This window comes from Stegodyphus dumicola, chromosome 7, assembly GCF_044657685.1.
Source record: "Stegodyphus dumicola isolate Sdum_Otavi_A_Nest chromosome 7, ASM4465768v1".
Lineage (NCBI taxonomy): Eukaryota > Metazoa > Arthropoda > Arachnida > Araneae > Eresidae > Stegodyphus > Stegodyphus dumicola.
The window spans coordinates 13,363,309-13,387,643 of NC_140774.1; the positions used below are offsets into that span (position 1 = coordinate 13,363,309).

At 29.9% G+C, this 24,335-nt stretch overlaps 1 protein-coding gene across 1 annotated transcript in view; it reads right to left on the reverse strand.

The window, feature by feature from the left end:
- Positions 1 to 3,559: 3,559 nt before the first annotated feature.
- LOC118196353 (SEC14-like protein 2) overlaps positions 3,560 to 24,335 on the reverse strand; it is a 79,379-nt gene continuing 58,603 nt past the window's right edge. The window contains exons 10-12 of the mRNA XM_035367789.2: positions 20,981 to 21,075; positions 16,792 to 17,092; positions 3,560 to 9,759 (exon numbers count right to left, since the gene is read on the reverse strand). Coding sequence (XP_035223680.1) covers positions 9,653 to 9,759; positions 16,792 to 17,092; positions 20,981 to 21,075 — 503 coding nt within the window. The 3' untranslated portion in view covers positions 3,560 to 9,652. The remainder of the gene's footprint in view (positions 9,760 to 16,791; positions 17,093 to 20,980; positions 21,076 to 24,335) is intronic.

Here is a 24,335-nt window from a genome sequence, read left to right on the forward strand (position 1 = left end):
GCCATCATAAAAAACACAACAATACTGCATTAATTACTGTCCTGTAACATGAAAAAATGTATTCACATGCGGTATTTTGGTGAAAAATTTCTGTGTCACTAACAGGAAAGAAAATGCATGGCTTGTATAAAATGGATAACCTATCCTCATATATTACTTATATATTATGGAATATAAATTAGTATCATAATTTCTAATATTGGATTTTGCAAGTTTGAACTGTAAACATTAATACTTATTACATTAAAAATATTATATTTTTTTATATCTATAGGATTTTATTTTAGTTAACCAGTTCTCTTATTATTTTTTACTTTCATTAGCCACCAACAGAATTCGTATTATTTTAAAATGTAATTAAATTTAGCAGAGAGTTTAGTAGAGAATTGTTAGTAACTAGGTTGACCTATATTCTACTTTGTGATTCTGCTGTTTCCATTAGCCTGCCAATAAAGATCGTTTAGTTTAATTCTTCATTGAAAATTAGACAGGGAAAACCAAACTGTAAAATAAGCTTTGCATTATATTGTGAATACTCAAGTTTATTTTTAATTTGATTGAGAAGCTTACTATTTTTCCTGCAAGTTAGCAAATTTCAGTTTGCACACCCATCAGGTTGATGTGTTAATAAATATTTTATTTGGTTATGATAATTCTAATTAAGAAGTCAGTGAGATGAAAAGTCGTTCAATACTGATTAGTTATTTGGTACTTAATTTTAAACGTAGTATCATAACTATATACCTTTAAGTGAAGCATTTTTTAACGTATTTCGTGTTATATATCTAGAATGTATGACTGGTCGAACTTCCTGCACCGTCATTAGAGGCTTAACAGGGCTTAGGGGAGCTATTTAATTAAAGAACCATTGAGATCTAAAACAAGGCCTAAATCAAGCCCATTAAGTAGTAGTATATACATATATTTATTTTCATACGAAAAGTTTTTCAAAAACAATAGTGGCAACAGCTGTTTTCTGTTTATCTGATCTTTTTTTTTTCATCTGTCCCAATCAGGCATAAAATAAGAAATCCCGAGAGAATTATTAGAGTGCATGCTGGGATAAATGCAAGGAAAAGCTCAAGAACTATTAAAAGGCTTATAAAATGTAATACATTAATTGTTCTAATGTACGTGCTAGTGTTAATGTAAAATATTAGAAACATCATTCTGTTGTTAAAAATTTTCAAATGTGTGAAGAGTTATTTGTTACATAATTAATTTCGTTGAGCAATGGTTAAAAATCATAATTTTTTCTAACATTTTGTTAAGTTTCAGATTTTGATTAATTGGGAAATCATCTCCCAAGTCATATGCATGATAAATGCATAATAGTGTGACATAATATTAAATGATCATATTAAGTAAAAGTGAGTTAAAATAATCTAGGTTGATTTGATGAAAAACTGTTTAAACATAAATAGGAGCATTTCACATATCACTCACTGCTTTGTCAGCTGAGGCGATAATAGATGGTCTGACAAAGTTTATCACTTTCTGTACTCAGAATCAATGTCCAGATGTTACAGAAGATTGAAAATTTCTGTTCAATATTGTTTGGTGGTAATTTCAAGGACTTTTCTAATTTTGAGGCTGTTTTTATGCTAGGCTTTGACGATGATCCCCCCCCCCCATTAAATCAAATTTAAAAAAAATCATTGCCATTAAAACAGCCTCAAAAGTAAAACACTTGAAATCTCCATCAAACTGTATTCCAACAGAGACGTCCAACTTCTATACATCTGGATGTCAATCCTGCAGAAAGCAATAAAACAAGACACTTAATCAAATCACTCATTCCAGGTCCAGATGACAAAAAGCAAACATGTCATTTATGAAAGCTGCGTTTTATGTGTAAGTATAGTTTCAGCTTGTCAACCTAGAATATTTTATCTTGTTTCTAATTTCATTTTAACCGTGCATGCCAGTTAATTACTCAACATAATGTAATGAACTCAAAGTCCAGAAATTTTTAAAAAAATATGGCTAAGGTTATTTCTAATGTCAAAATGAAAGTCCGATATTTAAGCATTTAATTTGTGTAAAAATAAATTGCGGATTTATTAACATTGTCTCAAAGAGTTATTTTGGGGAGATTATGCAGAGTGAGTCAAATATTTTCAAATAAAAGATTTAGTAGATATATCTTAATTCAGAAAATGGACTGCATTTATTACTTTCATGCAGAAGTGGGACTCTTTAGTGCCTAACTGTAATTAGTAAATTTTTGGATAAAGAACAGATATATTTTGGATAAGATCTGGCCTTTAAAAAATTCAATTTTACTCTTTTGCATAATTGAAGTTATTATGTAGATAAGTGCTAATACAAAAAGTCTTTTCACAAATCCTTAGCTGATGAAATTCACAGAAGCAAAATGAATATAATTATTTGCTATACAGATTAAAACCTTTCTTCAAATAATTGGAGCTGAGCTGAGCTGAATGGTCTATTTTCCTATCATAAAACCTATTACAAATCTTGATGCTTATCTGTAGCAAGATGTTACGAATTCTATTACTTAAAAAAACAGGTTTCGAAAATACTTTCTTACAGAGATATTCCAAGATCTGTTATATATTGTTTCATTCTTTTTTGTTATTGAAGTAAATATTCCCATTAAACTGTTTTTCATATGATAAAGGCACAGTGGCAAATATTTCCATATTTTATTTATTCTGGTTAAATGCATGAGGCATTGTATTTCAGCTGCTTAAATATATTCCTGTGAACAAAATGTATAAACATACATTTTTCCCCCAAAATTTTAAAATTATTCTATTCGATCTAAAAGCATGTACAGTTCTTTAAAAAGTGTAGAACTACCTCTGTTTAAAACTCAAAATGCATAATTTTAATTAAGAAATCTCACCATTTCTCAAACAACATAATAGGTACTTTCTTCTAAGAGCCGTATAAACGAAGAGAAAAAAATCTGCAATGAGATTATATGTTATACACATATAATCACTAGAATAGTCTCATGACAACCATGGGTAGAGATGAGAACAAACCTGCTATTAGCAACAACAGCATTGGGTAGTTTATAGAACAGATGAACAAGTCCTGCAAGTCAAGAGAATGATTTTGCCCAGCTGTATATGAATTTTGATGAAAGAGGAATTCAAGGATACTGTACTACTATTGTAGCCACTCTGAAAGATCATTTTGCTCAATTAACTTTTCATGTCCCATGTAACAAACATTATACAAATAAGGTTTCTCTAGGATTCAAATCTGAGATCACTGGTATGACAGCCAGCTGTGCTAATCATGATTATACTATCTGGTACAGCATATGGTATGTTAGTTAATAAAGATCTCATTGCAACATATATAGTTGATTAATTCATGCATATTCAATAGTAAAAATATTAATGACTTAATTGTATATGTTCAGTTGAATCATTGTATATATGATTAGTATATAGAGTTTTAAAAAGTGCATTCTAAATAGCAGTAAAGCAAGGGTTCATATTTCAGGTATTGCTCAAAATTTTTGATAATTATATGTTTAGAACAAAGATGCAAGTTTTTTAACTTTAAAATAAAAAGTAACTTATTTTTTGGAAGAATTTATTGCTTATAACCACACATCACCCATGGCATAACAAGAATGACAGCAATTACAGAAATCTTCCAAACAATGCAACAAGAAACAATTTTATAAAGTTCTATCTGAAATATTTATACAAGGCTTAGTTACTATAGATTAATAGTTTAAACACATATTTTTACATAGAGATGTATGTATATAATATATATGTATATCATCACAGTTATATATAATGAAATACTGCAATATTTAAAGTCTTAGAAATGTAGAATAATATTCGTTGTTATTTATCACTGGAGGTGATGCAAGCTCCTGTAGATATATTCTCCAGGATATTTGTGGCACACTATTAGCAGAACTGGTGCCAAGTATTTTTCTGATTTTGAAATGTGTTAAATGGTATATGCCATTATTTGTATATCTGTTTATTCACTCTAATGAGCAAATATTAATTTCTAAAAAATGCTTTACCATATGAATATTTCAAATATTTTAACATTGTTATTTAAAGTATGACACACACGACAGAAAATTATATAATTTCAATACGAAAAACCCAATATTACTTTTGCTTTCTTGCAAATTTAAATTAACAGTTTTGCATATTGAAATTATCAATTGTATTTTGATTATTTTTTCATAACTTAATTTGTGCATTAATTTGCATGTAAATAACATCAGCATTATTTTTGTAATTAAGAAGTGATGAAAATTTCAAAAGTTTGCATTTTTTCATCCTAATTTCTAAAGTAAATTGAGAATTTATGTAGCAAAATAGCTTTTTAATTACATAATTCTATTAAAACATTGTTGGTACTTCTTGAATCACATTTATAACAAATAATGAAAGGAAATCTGTCAATACTGAGTGCAAATGTAGTATGTTTTAAACATGACTGCAAATGTTACATTGGCTATTGAAATTAAAAATTTTATTACACATATAATAACAAACTTTTTACAATTTTGTAAATACAAAAATCAAAACCTTTAAAAATATAAATACATATTTTTGTAAAAGAAGTAAATGGCACCAGCACTGTTTGTAGGAGCTTCAACTTGTGTGCTTTTCTAAAATGGAAAGACTACTTTTGCATATGTAGTGAGTACATGAGAAGTTCAATATTAATTTGTCTGTCTGCATGACAGTAGTTCAAAAGGGTTACAGAGAGGGTGTTTCTTCTGAGATAAAATATTAAACACATTCGTGATGAAAGTATGATTCCAAAAACTAGATCTTTTTAAAATTAAAAAAAAAAAAAAAGTTATATAAAGCTTTTTAAATGAATTACAGTCAACTCCCGATTAACTGTGGTAATAATACTGGAAACAATGTCGGTTAACTTAAATCACAATCTGGAGGTAGTTACTTTAACTACACATAAAAGATGACGAACTAAATCACTAATCAAAATTTCTAACTCTCTCAAGAATAACCATTAATTTCATAGTGCACTTGCTATTCATTTTTACTGTATTCTTTACTTGGATAGGGTTTAATACGAGACATAAGACACATTCAATTTATTTTAAAAACTGAGCATCTTACTTTTAATACTTAAGTTTTTTATTCTGGATTATGTGCAAATTACGTATTGTTGTAACTAAAACGCACTCCCAAAATGCTATAACGGTATCAATCATTGCTGTTAACCATACATTACTCCTTCCCGTACTATACTTGTAGCTTAGTTGATTGAGAGTTGACTGTATGTAATTCAAAGTTAAAAAAAAAAGCTTTTACATTTTTATTCTTTGTTAATTATTAAGTTGTTTGTTATAATCCAGAAGCATACAAATGAGATGTTATTCCAATATGGAATCAAAACATCAGTGTCAAGATAATTCATGCATTAGAATGTTCATCAGTTATTATCATTGAAAGTAATGAGTAATTAAAAGAAAAGTAAGGCACTCTAAAACTAAAATCTTGACTCAAACAAATGAATTTAATATTTCATAGGAAAAGTGCTCTTCCCCCATTTACATTAAGGTAAATAGTCTGGAATTTTACATGTTTAATACAATTAAATTATATATTTATTTATCCAATGAGAAAAATAAACTGATCAAACAATTTCACATGTTTTGAAAATAGGTTTTTTAAAACAAAAACCCAAATTTAGAATGGTATAATAATAAAGCACAGGAATATAATTAAAAAGAAGAGCTTTTTAAACATCCCCACAGAAATATATCTAATAGAAATTGGGGGGGAGGGCGGGGAATGAGGACTAATGTTTGATAGATATTTAAATTTTTTAAAATAATGTCCCTATTATTTTGTAATATCCTTTTTTATATCAGTCATAGAATTTTAATTTTTATGCAAATTAAATACCATTAATTTTACAGTAAACTAAATAAGTCTACTTTCAATAATAATGGCTGTTATTTTCTAATTAAGATGTTTTAACTGCAGTAAACTGTATACTGCAATAATGTGACACATTTTATTAGAAAATTCTATAATGAAAACACATTCATATAATTTTAATATAATCATGAAACATAAAAATTAGGAAGTAAAACTAATATATTTCTGCTTAAGAAAAATGACGTTATTTATAAGAGTAATTAACAAAATTCCATTTTCACTGCACAGACACAATTACAAGTTGATAATAAAAATTTTAAAAACACTAAGTCAAAGAATACCTAGTTGTAGATGTATAAACATAGCACTGAATGTACTTTACATGTGTAAATGTGCACAACAACATTCTTACACTAGCACAGTATGTATATATTTTCATTTAATATTGCTCAGTTCAAGATTTGAGACACCGAAGAATTAATGAAAGTGCCACATATACAATATATATCTATATTATGCAAATTTTTGTAAGTTACACCAAGAATAATATCTTAGTATATGGAAGTACATTCATAAACAATCAGAAATCACCTTGGAAAATAACAATAAATTACATTCTAAGGCCCCTTCCCCCTTCTTCCAATACATTATTTGCATATTAGTACATAACTTCATATATAAATATTTCCTGTTAACCATATGGATGCATATGATTAGGTGTCTAGTATTACCAGATAAAGACTAAAAAAAAAAAAAAAAAAAATACTCTTTGAAACTTAAAAGTGCTGGAAATGATTTGAGAATACAGAGTTTCATACTTAGTATAAGTGAATTATTATATTTATATACATAAATGCAAAATCAAAATATGTTTTCTCATTTTAAATTTTCCTCACCCGAAAGTGGATTAATACAAATTGCAGACATTCTTTTAAACTACTTATGACATTTTTAATATATATAAGTCCAACCTCTCTTTGGAAGTAGACTCTGGGAACCATTCTCCCATACAATATGGACACAACACAACAATTTTAATGTGCAGTGGATATCTACTTAACCCCTTCATGCACCAATAAAAATTCAGAGTAGTATTTTTCAGCAATTTTTTTTAGTCCTTAACTCAGAACTGTAGTTGGAGGGGGGGATCTTGAAAAAGTTATTTACTCAAGTGCGTGGAAATAATTTAATTCCATGTACCTAAGTTAACATAGTTGAATTAATTAAGAGGTTATAATTCTCTTCCAGCTAATAAATAATCTTTATATAGTGCAAATTATGAAAAGTCTAAACTCAAGAATATGCATTTAACTAAATAATATTTTGTAATACTTCATAAATTTAGAATATATTACTTAACAAAAATGAGACTGCCATTTTCATTCCTTTTTTTTCTCTAATAAGTTATCAATGTTCTACACTATTTACTGTTAGGGTGATCACTGAATTACTGGAATTTAATATGTGTACATAGTTAAAACAATTTAAAATGCCATAGTTTTCTCTTTAAAAAAATATTTTTGGTTAATTGATATTGAGTTTCAATTAATGCGAAACATAATATACTGCAAAACTGTTCTAATATTAATATCAAAAGTTTGATTCTAAATGAAAATCTGCACTCGGGCAAATAACTATAGTAAAAAAAAAAAAAAAAAAAAAATATTATCCTCTAAAATTAACATTTCATATACAGTATCCCTGACTTAAGATAATAGTTCAGAATTTTATACATCTTTAATAAAATTAAATCATATATCCGTTTATCCAATGAGAAAAATAAACTGATAAAACGATTTTTACACATTTTAATAATAGGTTTTAAAGCAATCAAAATCAATTTCTCCTGATTATTATTTTATATAAAATATTCAATATTCAACTTTTTTAAAAAATTGTTACATTTCCCAAAATAGTTGACAGAAATGAAGGAAAATAACTAAAGACTAATGTTTCATGTATATTTAATTTTTAAAACATTTTTCAAATATATCCCCAGTTTATTTATTTATTGAGTAATGCATGTTTAAAAAGCAATCAAGTTTTTGCATAAGAATATCTATTCAAAGTTTTTTAATGTCTTATTATTTACATTATCGATTTAAGAAATTTAATTAAGAACTAGTGAACATGATAAAAACTTTCTGAAATAGCCCTAGCATTCATCTACCTTCCTTTTTGTAATTACTGCAAGTAAGATTATTGCCCCCCCCCCAAAAAAAAAAAAACAGTTTTGAAAAGGCAATCTGTATTCAGACAGAACATATAAAAGGATGAAAAAGGTTTCCAGCATTCATTAAAAACCCATTACAAAAATCATTTTGATATGAATAATCTAATACTAGTGAAAAATAGTGTAGAATTTTAAATTTAAATGATGCAGTTAAAGTTTATACACTTATTTTGATAACTTTGGCACAGTTTGAGATGATTTACACACACAACGAAGACACATTCAGCAAAGCACATAATATACTGCAAAACTGTTCTAATTACACCGACAAAATGACCACATTAAGATCTTTTATCTAACACTCAGACATTTTTTAAGTCTTTATTACACTTAGGACAATTCAGAAAAATCCACTTTATTTTTTATTACTGAAGAAATGATTTCTAAACTTAAGTTCTCATTTTCATATATGCTTTGCCAATATAAGCACATTTTTACATTAAAAGAAAAATGTGCATATTACAAACCAGAAAAATTTTGAAGTATATAAGGGAAAAAGGTTTAATCTAAAGACATGCTCTCAAAGAAAATTAAATACAACATTATTTTAATATATTTAATCTAAATATTTACAAAGGAGAATGACCAACAATAGGTAAATAAATTTAAAATTACTATTAATAATTTTTAATTATAGTCACTATTCATTAAGTATATACTAACAATGGCTAAGTGATTAAAATACTTACTGTTGGAAAAAAATTTTAAAATGTTTCCTAATTTACATATATTAAAACCAGTAATAATCCATACAACATTATAAACAGAACAGTATTAAGTGCACTCAAAGATATGCCTTCTTTTACATTTTGATCAATCTCAAATTCGTGCCAAACAGCAACATTAGCTTTTACTGCCTACTATACACTTACAACCACCATACATTTAAATTAACAATTTTTAAAATTTTTTCTTGAGTTAAAACAGCAGCTCAAAACACATATTTGTAAGATTTATTTATAATAGGCATCACAAGGAGAAGAATAAAAACAGGTATAAATGAGTTTTGAAATGACTACCAATCTAAATTTGGCATAATATATATTTTGTCTCATTTTACTTCTACCTCTGATTTAGAATTCAGTTCTAAATCTTCCTTTAAACATTTTGTAAGCATCTATACAAAACTCCAGCTATTTCCTAAAAATAATATAGAAGTTTTTTCCAGTTAATAAATATATCACTGTAAAGCTTACTTCAAAATAAAATTGAAATTTTATTTTCACTGAAGTTGCCTCTAAAAATGATATAATATTCAACAAAGTTAATTTTCTCCCAAGATACTATAGTTAATACATAACAAATTTGAAAAAGAATATAAAATTTAAATACTGACATAATTTCAGATTTGAATTAAATTAAATTTGTAACAGAAAAACTGTTAAAATACAACTGTTACTCTCACTGATAAATACACAAGGCACCTAAATCTCATCATATAAGTGCAGGAACTACAACGTTGGAACATGCCCAATAACAATAACATATATTAATATACAATAATTAGAGGCAACAAAAATTCAAATACAATGATAAAGTATTCTGTTTACTGATAGCTCATATTCTTGCTGTTATTTGGAGGGATAACTTGGACTTGGTATAGAATATGCTTGCTGCGACACCAACTAAATGAATTATCAAACTTCAGTATATCTGAAAAACATATATATTATTTACAGAAAGTAGTTAATAACTAAAAATACCTAAATATCAATGAGTAAAATTAAATCAATCTAGAATAGAAAATATCAAGATACTGCAAGATATGCAGTTAAAACTCAATTGTTAGCTTACATGGTTATCTTTTAATGGCATCAAGAATTAAAAATTTAAAAAAAAAAAAAAAAAAAAATTGCAACAGAAATTCTAACAATCTGTGACCACCGAATCTATAAATGTTGTGCACATTTTTTAACGTAAACTAACAGGGATTTCCTTACTGATATAAAAACACAAACACACTTTTAAAGAAAAATACATCAATTTTGATTGAAGAAGTGAATTTTATTTCATTAATGAAGCCATTTAAAATTCTTTGTACATTAATCAACAATTAAATTTGTGTTTATGAAGTTAACATGAGTAGAGAATGCATCTATCTCCAGCTTTTCAAATATTTAGTTCCAAATTAAATAGATATCACACTTGGTGGTTTATTTACATTACTTGTAATGAGCAAGCTTGCTTACACTGGCAAGAAATAATGGCAGATTATATATAAATTCATATATATTATATATATAATATATATTATATATAAATTCATATATATATATTATATTCAAATAATGGCAAGAAATGGGCAGATTCTCAAAAATAGCACTTGCAAAATATTTTTTGCCTATAAAATTAATAAAAATTCCTTCTTGATAAATTCAAAATTTCGATTCTAGTGCTTTTTAGCTGCTAGTAGTGTTAATTCAATTGTCCATGCACAGAATGTAATTAGTGTAGAGTTTCAGTTTACAAAAAATCATACAACTGGGAGTTTTTTAAAGTGTATTTATATATCTTTTCCTCTTTTGTTAAAGTGTAAAAGCATTTTGAAAATAATTTCACCGCTGAATGCATAAATTATTTTTATACATCAAATACTCCTGTTTTTTTACAAAAACAGTTAATTATTTATTAAAAAATATTTATCATTTATCCCATTTTTTCCACTATTACACTCCTTTCCTTTTGTACTGACATTACTTTCTTTGTATATATATGCATTAAAAATATAATAGTTTCACATCCAATAAACTCTGAATAAACAATTTATGTGGTATGATTTGGTTAATCCAAATTTAAACAAATTTTCCAATTTTTAAAAAGCAAAACACATAAACAAAACCCTGGAAAATATGATCCATAATTTTCAAAATCTATAATTTGCATGATCCTTGGTCTCAATGTGTATGATTTATCAGAATTCTACTGTTTATTACAGTACAAAATCTGAGATCCGGACTTAAGCGACTCCAGATTTTTTCGGATATTAGATAAACAGTTTAAATTTGGTAAGATGACATGTAGAAATTATACAATTAAAAATATGAAATAATAATGATTTCTGACCTTAACAGAGTCAAAATTAATAAAATAAAATAAATAAAAAGAGCGAGAACAAAGCTCAGTATTCTTTTGTAAGATGTTTAATTTGCTCCATTTTTTTTGGTGCTAATATTTTAATTCTATACATTTTTTCTTGTTCAATTACAAAGTTCTATTGCTCAAGTCTTCTGTCACATCAAGAATTTTCACTTAAAATGCCAACTGAAATTTCCTGTAATTTTCTTCTATAGATAGCAGTATCTTCTGGATTTCGCCATCTAATTTAATCTTTAACATATTCTTTATTTTTCTTACATATATATATGTGTGTGTGTGTATCTTTAAGTATATATATACATGCATCTTGAAATATACTCAAGAAAATAAACCAATATAATATATTAAAAGTATATGAATCCATGTATAAGCTTCCAGGAAAAGAAATACTTCTAGTTTTGGGCTGTGCTGATCAGAGGGTTAAAATATTTTCCTTAGTATATTTTTTCATTAACTCACACAAAAGCCTCAACCGTTATGTGCTATCTTCAGAAAAGCACAAGCTCTCAATTATTGTACAGTCTCCGATTTTCTTTTCAATAATTTGTAACTAAATAATGATACACTAAAACTGTACAAAGGATTGAATCCAAATTTTTAAGGAATATTAATTATATCGGGATTCAATGAAAGTTTCCTGCCACCGCAAATAGTTCGCATTGCCGTGTTTAATCATATTTTGTCAAACGATTTTTGGCATTTGAAAGAAAGAGACTTGCTTTAGAACACTCTATTGTGAAATTTGTAAAAAAATATCACTATCATTAAATACAAGGTATCTGAAATGGAACTATCATGCTACCAGATTAGAACCATCATTTACTTGCTAAAAGGCAGATACAGAATGTCACCAAATGATGTGTATAGCTTTAGGTGCTAATGTCGTTTTATGAGACACTGTGAAGGTTTTGTACCAAAATTAAAAAACAAGGACTATGACATTCAAGAAGCACAGTGCTTTGGTAGGCCTACTAATGTTGACTGCGAGAACTCGTGGAAGAAAATCAGTATGCAACCACTCAAGAGCTTGCTAAGGAGTTAGACATTAGTGCCATATCCCTTTATCGTGCTATGCATTACGCAAACTTGATGTACAAGTTTAATCGCTGGGTATTGTCACTTGTCATGATAAGTGGATTTACTTCAACAACACAGGCTGAAAAGAGGTTGGTCTGCGCCCGCTGGGTCCGTTGGCAGAATCGCAATGAAAAATTTGACTAACAAAAAGATCATGCTTTGTACCTGGTGGGACTGCTGCGGTATTATCCACAAACAGTGTCTGGAAAAAGATAAACCCTCAACAGTAAGGTTATAGCAAGATGCTAATCCATGATGCTGCAATCAAGGAAAAATGTCGAACTGAGTTCCAGCACAAAAAGTAATGCTCCATCAAGATAATGCAAGACTACATGTGTCTACATTCACCAGCTAAACTCTGTACAGACTTGAATACAATCTTTTGCCACACCCATCATCTAGCCCGACATCGCTACCTTGGACTTCTACCTTATTTTCACACCTGCTGGTGCTATTTTCCATTTCGCACAGGACGTCTGAAATTGAGGTTGATCTGTTTTTGACTAGTGGCCACCAAGTTTCTTGGTCGAAAGCTTCGAAAAACTACCAAAATGTTGGCAGAAAATCATAGATTTGTGTGGTGATTACTACTCACACTAAGGTCTGCTTTCATGTTTTTTTCTAACTTTATTTAGAACATCTTTTGATGGAAAGCTTTCGTTACAACCAGATAAATCCAATACTTCATCACAACAGTCAACAATACAGGATTCTTACTAAACTTTTAATTTCTGGATTTTCTATGACCATAGAGAACAATCTTCCTGACCAAACATAATGAACGACAGCATACTCTCAATTATTCAGACTAATGCTGGAGAAGCAGGTCACAGATAATTGAAAAATACTGATAATCCAAATTATCAAATTTCATGCATATATGGTATGTGTTGATTTCTAAAAAAAAAGTTTAAATTAATTGAATTTTGCTATGTATTTCTTGAAGTGCTTTTTAATCACTGTATTCCAATTTGCTTTGCATGACAAAATTCAGCAAGGTTTCAACAGAAGTCATTGCTGTTTTGAGACTAAGGTAATTGTCAGTGTCTTTTTTGTTTTTATTTTTAGTAACACTCTCTGCCTCTTCTTTTCTTGTGACATTTAAAATGATACCCGCATGAATCACATACTGAAAGCCCAGCTTAGTCGAATCATCCATTGAACTACTCCTTGATGTTCTTCTGATCAATAGTTTCAAAGAATTAAAAAATTTTCATTATACAACTTCAATTATTGCCTTGATTTCTTCACAGTTAGATAAATCTGCGATTTCTTTATTAGGAAGAATATTTGTCCATTATCGAATCAGTGTTATTGGTTTTAATTTAGCCCAAGTTTTTGCTACTCCACGTATGGCATCCAATACAATCAACTTTTTGGAAAACTTCATTTTCTCCAATAACAGTTCTGAAAAGAACGAAAAAGTAAAATGTTTCACTGATGATATTATTACTTGGTCCATCAGCTGAATTAAACTGGTAACATGTCTTGGACATGAATGACAAATGCATGAATAACTAAATCTAAAGATGAAATTCAGTGATTAAACATGTTCAAACTTGCATATGTTTGTTTTTATACATATTCATGCATAGCATTGAATGTGTGTGTGTATAGGCACTGCCATGCACAGATAATCCAAGAACCTGATAGTCGAAAGTACATTGTAGTTATTATATTGCCCATAATTTGTTTGAAAACTGCATGTGTTTACTGTAAAATGAAATGAAATAAATGAGAATTATTAGCCAATTATACATTGTTTTCACAAAAATCCAACTTTTATCTTTCAGATTTTCGTATGATCAAATAGAACAAGCTTCCTCGCAAAACCTAATGAATTAGGTTTGAAACTAAGTACGAGCATTTAATAATTTTATACATTTACTGCAAAGTACAATGAGAATATTATATTCTCATTATTATTATATAAGATTTAATTTATTTTATGGAAATGTGTATTATTCCACTGACACTTAAACTATTATCAAGCAGTGCGATTTAGCACCAGTTATGAATACACATGACAGAACAACACACTCATAACATCTACAGTTTTGTTTGATGTAACATAGAATGATTCTTGATAAGCCACATTTTGTTTTTATGAATAGATATGTAAATTAACAGTTACTGTTATACATTTTTCTTGCATTTTTTTAAAAGTAATTAAAAATTGGAACCTGCATTATACAAAACAACAAGCAGTAGTTTATTTTTAGATTTATGGAAACCTCTCATCAAAGTTGTGCATTAATGGATATGGTATTGTGAACTTAATATTGCCCAGAAAGACAACAACAGATTGGAACAATTATATGCAGGAACTTTATACTTGTACTGTTCTAAGCATAGCTTCTGATGAAATCAGTGGGCCAAATAAAATAGTAAAAATCGAAGATGCTTCATGAAGTTCAAAAACAAAGTAGGTCCAATACTGATTGTTTATTATTAATTAAACAGGCATCAATTCTTCAGAGTTCTGCTGAAATGAATGGTGTAATTTTGTGGAATCTTTGGTAATTTTCACAATCAATGGGATAATACAGACCTATTTTATTTATTACTGCAAAGCAAATCAAAGAAATACAGGAAATATGCATCTAAACCATTCAAAACTAGTTTAAAAGATGCGAAATTCTGGGGAGGGGGGGGGAATTACTGATCATGCTATGAAAATTAAACTAGAATATCATTCATAATAAATGCTATTTGTCTGATATTTCACAATGAGAATTAGAAACTTGAAATTACACCACACAAAAATAAAGTTAATATATTTATTTATTTTATTATGTGTTAATATAATTATTTATTATAACATTCAATCATAGACTGTAATGACTTCTTCACAACAATATTTATTTCTAACAGCTCAGTAAGAATTTGAAAAGAAAAGTTATGGCTTGATAAAACTATATTAGATATATGGTGAATTAAACATTTTTTGCAAAAAACAAAGATTACAATAATTCTTTATTTCCTTTTTTTTTAATAGAGGTAATTTTTGCTTATGCAAAAAACTTCTTAAAACACAAACCTTTCATTATTTGAAAGAAAAAGTCTTCTTTTTTAACTCCAATTTTTCCAGAGCATTTTTCGTTTCCCTGAGTTTCCAAAATTTTTCAGATAAATCAAAACAGCATATTTAATAATTGGCTTACAGTAAAAATAAACAGAAACTTGGAAACCACACATAATATGAGGGTGAATCAAAAATAAATGGGCCTTTTGTTTAAACAAAATTTATTTTATCAGAAACATCTACATTTCTCCAAATTATTTTTCTACATTATCTCCTCCTTTTATGATATATTTTCCACAGCGTTTTGGTAATTTTTTCGTTCCATTCTCATAAAATGAAGTTGGATGGGTATCTAATCAGTTGCGCACGAATGTTTCCATTTGATCTTTGGACTCAAATTGCTTGTCTCCAAGTGCCTTTTTGAGGTTCCAAACATGTGAAAATCACATGGGGATAAGTCTAGGCTGTAAGGTGGATGAGCAAGCATTTTCCAGTGCATTTCCATTAGTTTCTGTTGCATTATGCCTCCTGTGTTGGACCTTTTGTTGTCATGGAGGGGACAATCTCGTCTTTTGCGTCAATACTGAAACGTAACTTGATCCAAGAGACCGCAGTAGTAGGTTGCATTAATGTCCATGTAAGAAATCCACCTCCTTCAGTCCCAAAAAACCGTGGCCAACACTTTCCCAGCAGACAATCGAGTTTTGGTTTTCACTTTTCCTTCTCCAATCAATGTTTGCATGCTTTGATTGAGGGGCATAATGATGCACCCATGTCTCGTCAGAGATGATAATTTTATGCAAAGAGCTTCCCCTTCTTTTTCAAAACGAGTTTGAAGCAATTGAGAAATGCGAACTCATGCAGCTTTTTGATCATCATTCAGCAACTTTGGAAACCAACGAGCTGAGATTTTTCTGAAGACCAACTGCTTTCTGACTGAACACTTTCATAGCTGACACCAAGTTATTCTGAAATTTGAAGCACTGTGTAGCGTAGATCTCGTTTGATATCCTCATAAACACATGCAATGTTTTCAATAATCGTACTAGTGCGGGGAGGGAGGGGATGACCTTGATTCGCAACAAGTTCGTGGCCGGGTTTGCATTCGTTGTACTAAACCTTCACTCTTGATTAAGAAAGGGTAACTACCCCAAAGTGGACGTGCAGTCTATGGTAAACTTCGGCTGGTTACACATTTTCACGGAAGACAGAACTTCATGATTATGCGTTGCTCAATAGGGACAGGCACACTCCTCACACTCATCATAAGGACTACTAAATAAAGCACGGGACAGGCCAGCTGGTGTGGTTCCCTTACTCTAGGCAACCCCATCTGCCAGAATACATACAAATAACACTCAGTCAATTAAGGCTCATTCATATTTGATCACCCTACATAAATTGCTGGACACATTTTTTTTTTTTTTTTTTGAATAAGTAAACAAATTTCAGATACAGTTTATAACTTATTTTCATTGTTTACTTACATTTTCCTGGTTTGTCACAAACAAGCATGCCATCTTCAGGTACCAAATGGCAGTTTACTCGTTGCAAAGGTACTAACTCTTCTGCAATCCCACCTTCAGGTCTGAACCAAACACTGAATCCTATATCATAATTTTCAGTTTGAAATTCCCATTGTAATGTGGAGCCAACTTCAGTTACTGTCAATTCAACAGGATAAACAGACTTCTTGTCAACTGTAATCTTAGTCAAATCTGTATCTGTGGATAAACGTCGACTAGGAGCAGTATAATATGAACATGGGACTTGACCACCCATATTGACCTAAAATGATGATTTCAAAAATTAAATATTGAATTAACAATTCAAGACATATATTCAAAAACAGGATTTTCTTCATCAAATTTTTTCAAAAATTTAAATATGCATATTATTAGAATTTTATTTTTTTGTACTCAAATATATAACTACAAATTAAAAGGCTAGAATTTCCAGATAGACAAGACTGCCAACAAGAATAATTAAATTTTTTTATCCAAAAATTATATATTTCAAAATTAGCATTTTTTTTAAGGAAGAAAATAAATTTTTAGTTTCCACAACAAAATTATATAAATTTTTACACAACCATACCTAATGAATAAGACCGATTATGAGCTCAGACACATTTTAACATCATAAACATATCACTCCAAAAATAAGGATTGGGTCTTTTATTAGGGCTTTATTTTCAGAGGGCATCTTATTTTTTCATGCATAATTAAACATATGTGAAAATCCACATTTCTTTGTATACTCAATAATTTATTTTTATTCATTTATCCATATAAAAATTACATTTACTCAAATACAGTTATGTCTTCTTTTTAAATATAATCCAAAATCATATCTCAGCCTCAATTATTTTTTTAATCCCATTTCTTGCATTGGTCGTTATCTTTTAGTCTGGCAATATATCTCTCCTTAAATGAACACTGCTTGTTCCTGTAAACAGCTTGTACCATACTGTGTTTTGGGTTCATTGATTATGATAATGAATGCAAGGGCTATCTGCCTAAGAGAGAGGATGCCTTTGTGGAGGATATAAACACAAGAAACCAAGAAGACGGCCATGCAGCCAGCCTGTTCACATCTACATTTCTCCAAATTATTTTTCTACATAATCTCCTCCTTTTATGATATATTTTCCACAGCGTTTTGGTAATTTTTTTCATTCCATTCTCATAGAATGAAGTTGGATGGGTATCTAATCAGTTGTGCACAAATGTTTCCATTTGATGTTTGGACTCAAATTGCTTGTCTCCAAGTGCCTTTTTGATGTTCCAAACATGTGAAAATTGCATGGAGATAAATCTAGGCTGTAAGGTGGATGAGCAAGCATTTTCCAGTGCATTTCCATCAGTTTCTGTTGCATTACGCCTCCTGTGTTGGACCTTTTGTTGTCATGGAGGGGACAATTTCGTCTTTTGTGTCAATACTGAAGCGTAACTTGATCCAAGAGACCGCAGTAGTAGGTTGTGTTAATGTCCATGTAAGAAATCCACCAATGTTTATCAATGAACTACCAATGTTTATCAATTTTACTGCCTGGCTGCTGGTGCATCTTCATATTGCATTGAAAACATAGCTGTTAGTGATTTTATCCCATTACTTTTTCATCTAAGTCACAACCTAAACTGTCCATGAAGAATTCTTTCCATTTTATGTTCAATACAGTTATTTATTTCCATGCGCAAATGGTTCTTGAATGACGTGTTAACTGCAATCTAAAGAGTCTGGAGATAGACTATCAGTCCTCTGGAAATCATTATTTAATCTATTGTTCTTTCTACAAAGAAATTCAACACTTCTTTAATGCACCGAATGCTGGCTGAATTCCAGACTTAAATGCATTTTTGGCTATTTCGTAAAAAAGTGGTAGCACTAAATATACTAGTATCCTTATAGCTGCATTTGTGCAACATTTTTTCCCTCCTGTTTTAAGAACATGAATGCTGAAACAAGCTTATTCTAATCTTTCTTGCCTCTAGTGATGATTACAGGTGGGAAGGAATATAGATTGACTAAGCATGCCTCTGATCAATTCTCCTTTGAGAACTTGACCCATAAAAATCATAGTTTCATCAACAGAAAACCCATCAGAGACTTGATATTAGAACAGAATTAGGAATACAGATTGACTAGACACCCTCATTAGTTTTTGGACTGGTCAATTTTGGGGATAGGGCTTATACTAATTCAGAAGTCAAACAACAAAAATCAGCATTAATTTACAAAATTTTCACAGGACTAGTTTCGATGGTTTTACCGAACCATCATCTTCAGCTGCAAAACCACAAATGCGGTTTTGCAGCTGAAGATGATGGTTCGGTAAAACCATCGAAACTAGTCCTGTGAAAATTTTGTAAATTAATGCTGATTTTTGTTGTTTGACTTCTGAATTAGTATTTATTCGGCGTGTTATTGTGTCTTAAGGATAGGGCTTATATTATAAACATTCTGATTGGTTGTTTGGTATAGCGAGGGCTACCTATAAACATTTCCCCCGAATCCCCCAAAAATTTCTAGGGCTTAGTCTCAAATATGTCTTATTTTGAAGGGAAAAATGTAGATTACTAATAGAAAACAAAAACTTTTCAATATATGACACTATATGCATACCTGCCAACCTATGACACTCAAAAATCAGGAGAATTTTCACAATGTTAAAAAGACTGTTTAAATGATAAAAATATAATTTTTAATAATGAATGAACTTTAAATAGTTACTAATTCTTAAATGCAAGCAACACAAAAATACTTTACGCATAAAAAATATTTTTATTACTTGCATCGGTTAAGGTTGGGGGGGAAAAAAAGAGAGACACTTTAATCAGTTTTTGTACAAATGATATGAACAGTGGCAGATTTTGCTTTCGTTAAAAAAGAAACTTCATAATTTTATTCATAGCAATTGCAATGTAGGCCTGCTTTCGCTAATAAAAGTTTTTCTAATGTGTCATCACTAATACTAGATCTAAATTTAGTCCTCGTTTTTGCAACAACACTAAAAATCCTCTCACACTCTGCATTACTATGGGCAACTGTCAAGATGGCCAACATAATTCTAGACAGTTCACTATATTTTAAAATTCCATCAGCACCTCTCAGTTTTCCAATTAAACTCCACTAAGTGTCAATCCTAGCTGATTTTAAAACTTTCCAAGTTTTCTAATTGTAAACTGCAAAATTGCGACTGCAATATAACAGTGGCTACATCAATATCATCATCTTTTATGACTAAATGAAGTAACACAGGAAATCTGTTCAAAAAGTACCTTATATCAGAAAAAGATGCTTTTGCTAGAGAAGACACATTCGCAACTTTAGCATGTAAAATCACTTCATCGTTGACTGGAAATTTTATGTAGTATGTAATCACATACTCGACAGAAGTAACTTCGAACATGAAGATAAAACTTACTTTTGTCTTCTTCTGAAAGTTCTTCCACTACTTTTGTAGTTGCAGCTCCTATTACCAAATCTTCATCTTTCTTCTGATTTTCTATTTCACCATAAATCACATCATACATAGAATTAAAAGACAAAACACAGACTGGTTTTACAAACTTTGATAAAATGTCTTTAAAAAGACCATAAATCATTGATTGCAAAACATGAATTAATGGAATTCTGCTTTGTAGAACCATGTTAAGAACATCAAATGATGGCAAAATGAATAGTAAAAAAAAGCAAAAAGCTTTGTTAAGGTTTGAAGAAAAAACATAAATATTCGTTCTTCACAAGATAAACTTACAGTAATCAGAAAATGCATTTACACAACTCAGGACAAGATGAACGAAATAACTAAAGAAAATTCAAACAACAGCCTAGAGCTTGCTTTGTGTTCATTGGCTAATATATACCAGATGACACGCAGTGGAGCTCGATGCCCATTGGAGAACTGGAGAACGAAGTTTCTGGATACGTATGCTCTCACTCGCAAAGCAGAAATTCTCATCTGATTCGCAAGGTTTTGTTTTAGATATAATCTAGAGAAAATTCAATTGCTTTCAGATGTCCAAAATCACTTTCTTTTTATTCATATAAGCCAAGTTCCATAAAAATTGTGGGGTTGGCGGGAGAGCGGTCGAAAATCGCGAGTCTCCTGCCTAAATCGGGAGAGTTGGCAACTATGTATACAATAAATGAATGCCAAGATGAACAACATACCAATGGTCGATCTTCAGGGTCAGGTTTAGTTCCTCCCCATTGAGAAGGCAGCTCACTTGGATCAATATCTTCAAAAACAGCACTTTTCCATGTTTCTAAAAAGTATCAGTAAATTATGCTTTGCAAGTACAGAACTATTTATAAAAGGAACTGCATATAATCTCAGTATGTAATGAGCACAAACAAGCAATGACAATAATGAGAACAAATGAATCCAATGTCAGTAAAATTCAGATTAGTCTAATGACATTATAATCATATCAGTCCAATAAAAATGAGAATTTCAAACTGTCAGTATTTTTAATTTCCTTGTATGTTATAAGGTAATTTATCATTAAAACAGTATGTATTTCTAAACTATAATTTTAGACTTGATGTGAGAATTTATCAGCAATACTTTTGATGAAGCATTTCTAAAATATATGTGCAGTTTAAAATGCTCTGTGTCTCCCTTCCCAAACAAACAAAATAATCCGAGATTTTCAATAGAAACTTGAAAATTTTTTCTTAAATATATTTAATAAGCATGAAGTTCTTCACTTAATTACATCTTAATTTTACGTTGAAATATTTAACTTTTATATTTTAATATATTTAGCAATAACAAAGTGTATGGCACAGACTTTAGTCAAGACTCTAACAATTTCGAAGGCAAAAGGGTACATGCTCCTTTCCATCAGGTACAAAGAAATCTGCAAGGAAGGGAAAGCCACGGTTGGATTCATACTCAAAAGGAGTAAAGCAAAAAAGAAGGAAGTGCAATCTGTTTAGAAAGAACAGATTCAAAACAGAAATAGAAATGAAAATTGAAAATAATTAAGTTAATAGAATTTTTAAATTATTAAGAAGAGGTGAATTGGAATTACAGTCTATAACTAAATAAGATAATCTTTGTGAATGTGAAAGGAAATTCAGTTTGCCAATGGAAGAAACTTTCTAGATAATTTCTGCAGACACAAGTTCAAAATTATGATTAAATTACCAACTACAATTAGCTGTTGACTATTTTAGTCTCGCCGATATATCTCTAACCACACTGACATGTTATACTATAAAATCTTCAAGAACTAAAATCTTTAAGAACTGAGAGATAAGAGTGATAGGTAAGAAAATGACAATATAGCTTCTGAAGAATCAGCGCAATTTTGCAACTGACAAAAGGATGAAATGGAAACACGACAAGGTCATTAATGCTATTTCTAACAGTGGAATGTCTTCGCTAACGACAAGATGAAAATTGTTTAAAGGCTTTATAACCATGGAAAATAATTCTTTATAATACTTGAAGAGCACAATATGCATAATAGCAAAAAGAAGTCACTTTCTGCTAGGCCAGGTGATGTGTAGGACAAGTAGCATGGTAAGGTTAAAAAAAAAGGGGGGGGGTTGTGGTAAACATTAGTGCTGAAGTCAGATTCATTGCAGATTATAATATCAAGAAATATAAGGGTACTGTCAGATTCAGTTTCATTAATGAACCAGATGGCTGGAATAATCGAATTTATAATAGATAAAATCTGGAATAAACTTTCTTTTATTAACATCAAAAAGTCAGCGCTGTCTACATAGCAAATTGCCATTGACTGAGGATTTCCTCCTGTGGTTAAGCTTTTAAAAATGTTTCATCTTGCCATCAGAGAAGACATTCTACTGTTAGAAATAACACTAATAACCTTTTCGTGTTTCCAATCCTTCTGTCAATTACAAAACTGCACGGATTCTCCAAAGTTCAATTTTTAAGTCATTTTCTCGTCTATCCATAAAATGATTCTTAAAAATTCCACTTCTGGCTTTAAATCTTGGAGAATTTATAGCATATCTTGTCAGTGTGGTTTGAGATACCACTGCTAAATTAAAAAGAATGTTAAAGATTTACATCGAGAAATGCGAATCTTATGTCTGAAAAGATAAAATTCACAAAATCTTGGATTGCTAATCATAATTGGAAATTTAATCTTAATTTTGACTTTGGATCTGCAGAAATTATTCAAAAAGTTTCTTCCATTAGTGAACTGGGTTTTCTTGGAGCTTTTCACAGACTAAATGACAGAGTTAACTTTAATTCAAATCCAGTCCTTTCTAATGCTTTTTAAAAATTCTATTAATTTTTTAATTTTTGCTACCATTTATGCCAACAGATTGCAGGCACTACTTTCTTGTTTGCCTTACTCCTGTTTGGTATAAATGCAGCTGTGGTTTTCCTTTTCTTACAGATTTTTTTGCTCCTGATGTGGGGTGACCTTAACTGTTTGCACTTGAAATTGATAGAATCTTTACTTAAATCTATGGCAAATACAGTACTGTTGCTCTGCTAATTTTATGTTTTACTTTAGTATGTTTCTGTCTTGATATTTAACTTAGACTTATATATTAACTTATATAGAATGACAAACTATATGATTTGGCAATGATGAATAAATTATGACTAATTTATTCTCATGATTTCATAAATTTGATGTATCTTCCTTGTAAATTATTCTGCACAGTCATTTATTGAAACTTTTTTTTTAGATGAAGTTCTATGTCAGTTACATTATGAATAATATTTCTTGATCTGTTCTCATATAATCACAAGTGAGGCTAAAAAACAATAACTTTTTAAGCTTTCTCTATTTTTGAATACACTTCCTTTCAAACTATAAATACAGTACATTTTTAATAATATATTTTAGTCTTTTGAAATTTTCAAACTACAAAATGACTATTTTTAGCCACAAAACATCATATATTTTTTAACATAATACTAAACATTTAATTTTTCCAATTTCTAGAGAAGTAAATATAGTATATATATATATATATATATATATATATATATGCAAAGCAACTACTGCAGAATAATAAAAGTTAATTTAACTAAATTCAACTTAATTATGTGTCTGATTTGACGTTGAAATAAAACACACCCACCAGCAATTGACAGTAAAATGATTCATCACTTACAGTTTTGATCTGGGTTCGACTACAGGCACACAAGATAGCTGCATGGACGTTTTCATGGGTTTTCCCGCATATGTAATGTGCATAGGAGCTAGTTTCGCTTCGAAAGTTCTCCACAAAGGCATCCCTCCCCTTGGGCAGATAGCCCTAGTATGCTTTGCCATAATAAACAAAACCCTTAAATAAAATAAAACACTGTGCCACCTAGATGGGTGTGGTGTGGTGTATTTAATTATGACAAAGCATACTAGGGCTATTTGCTTAAGGGGAGTGATGCCTTCGTGGAGGACTTTCTACGGGAACCGGCTCATATACACATCACACATCTGGAAAATCACGAGAACACCCATGCAGCCAGCCCATTCGTGGGATTCGAACCTCGGGCCGAACTACCAATGTTCAGCGACTTTAACGC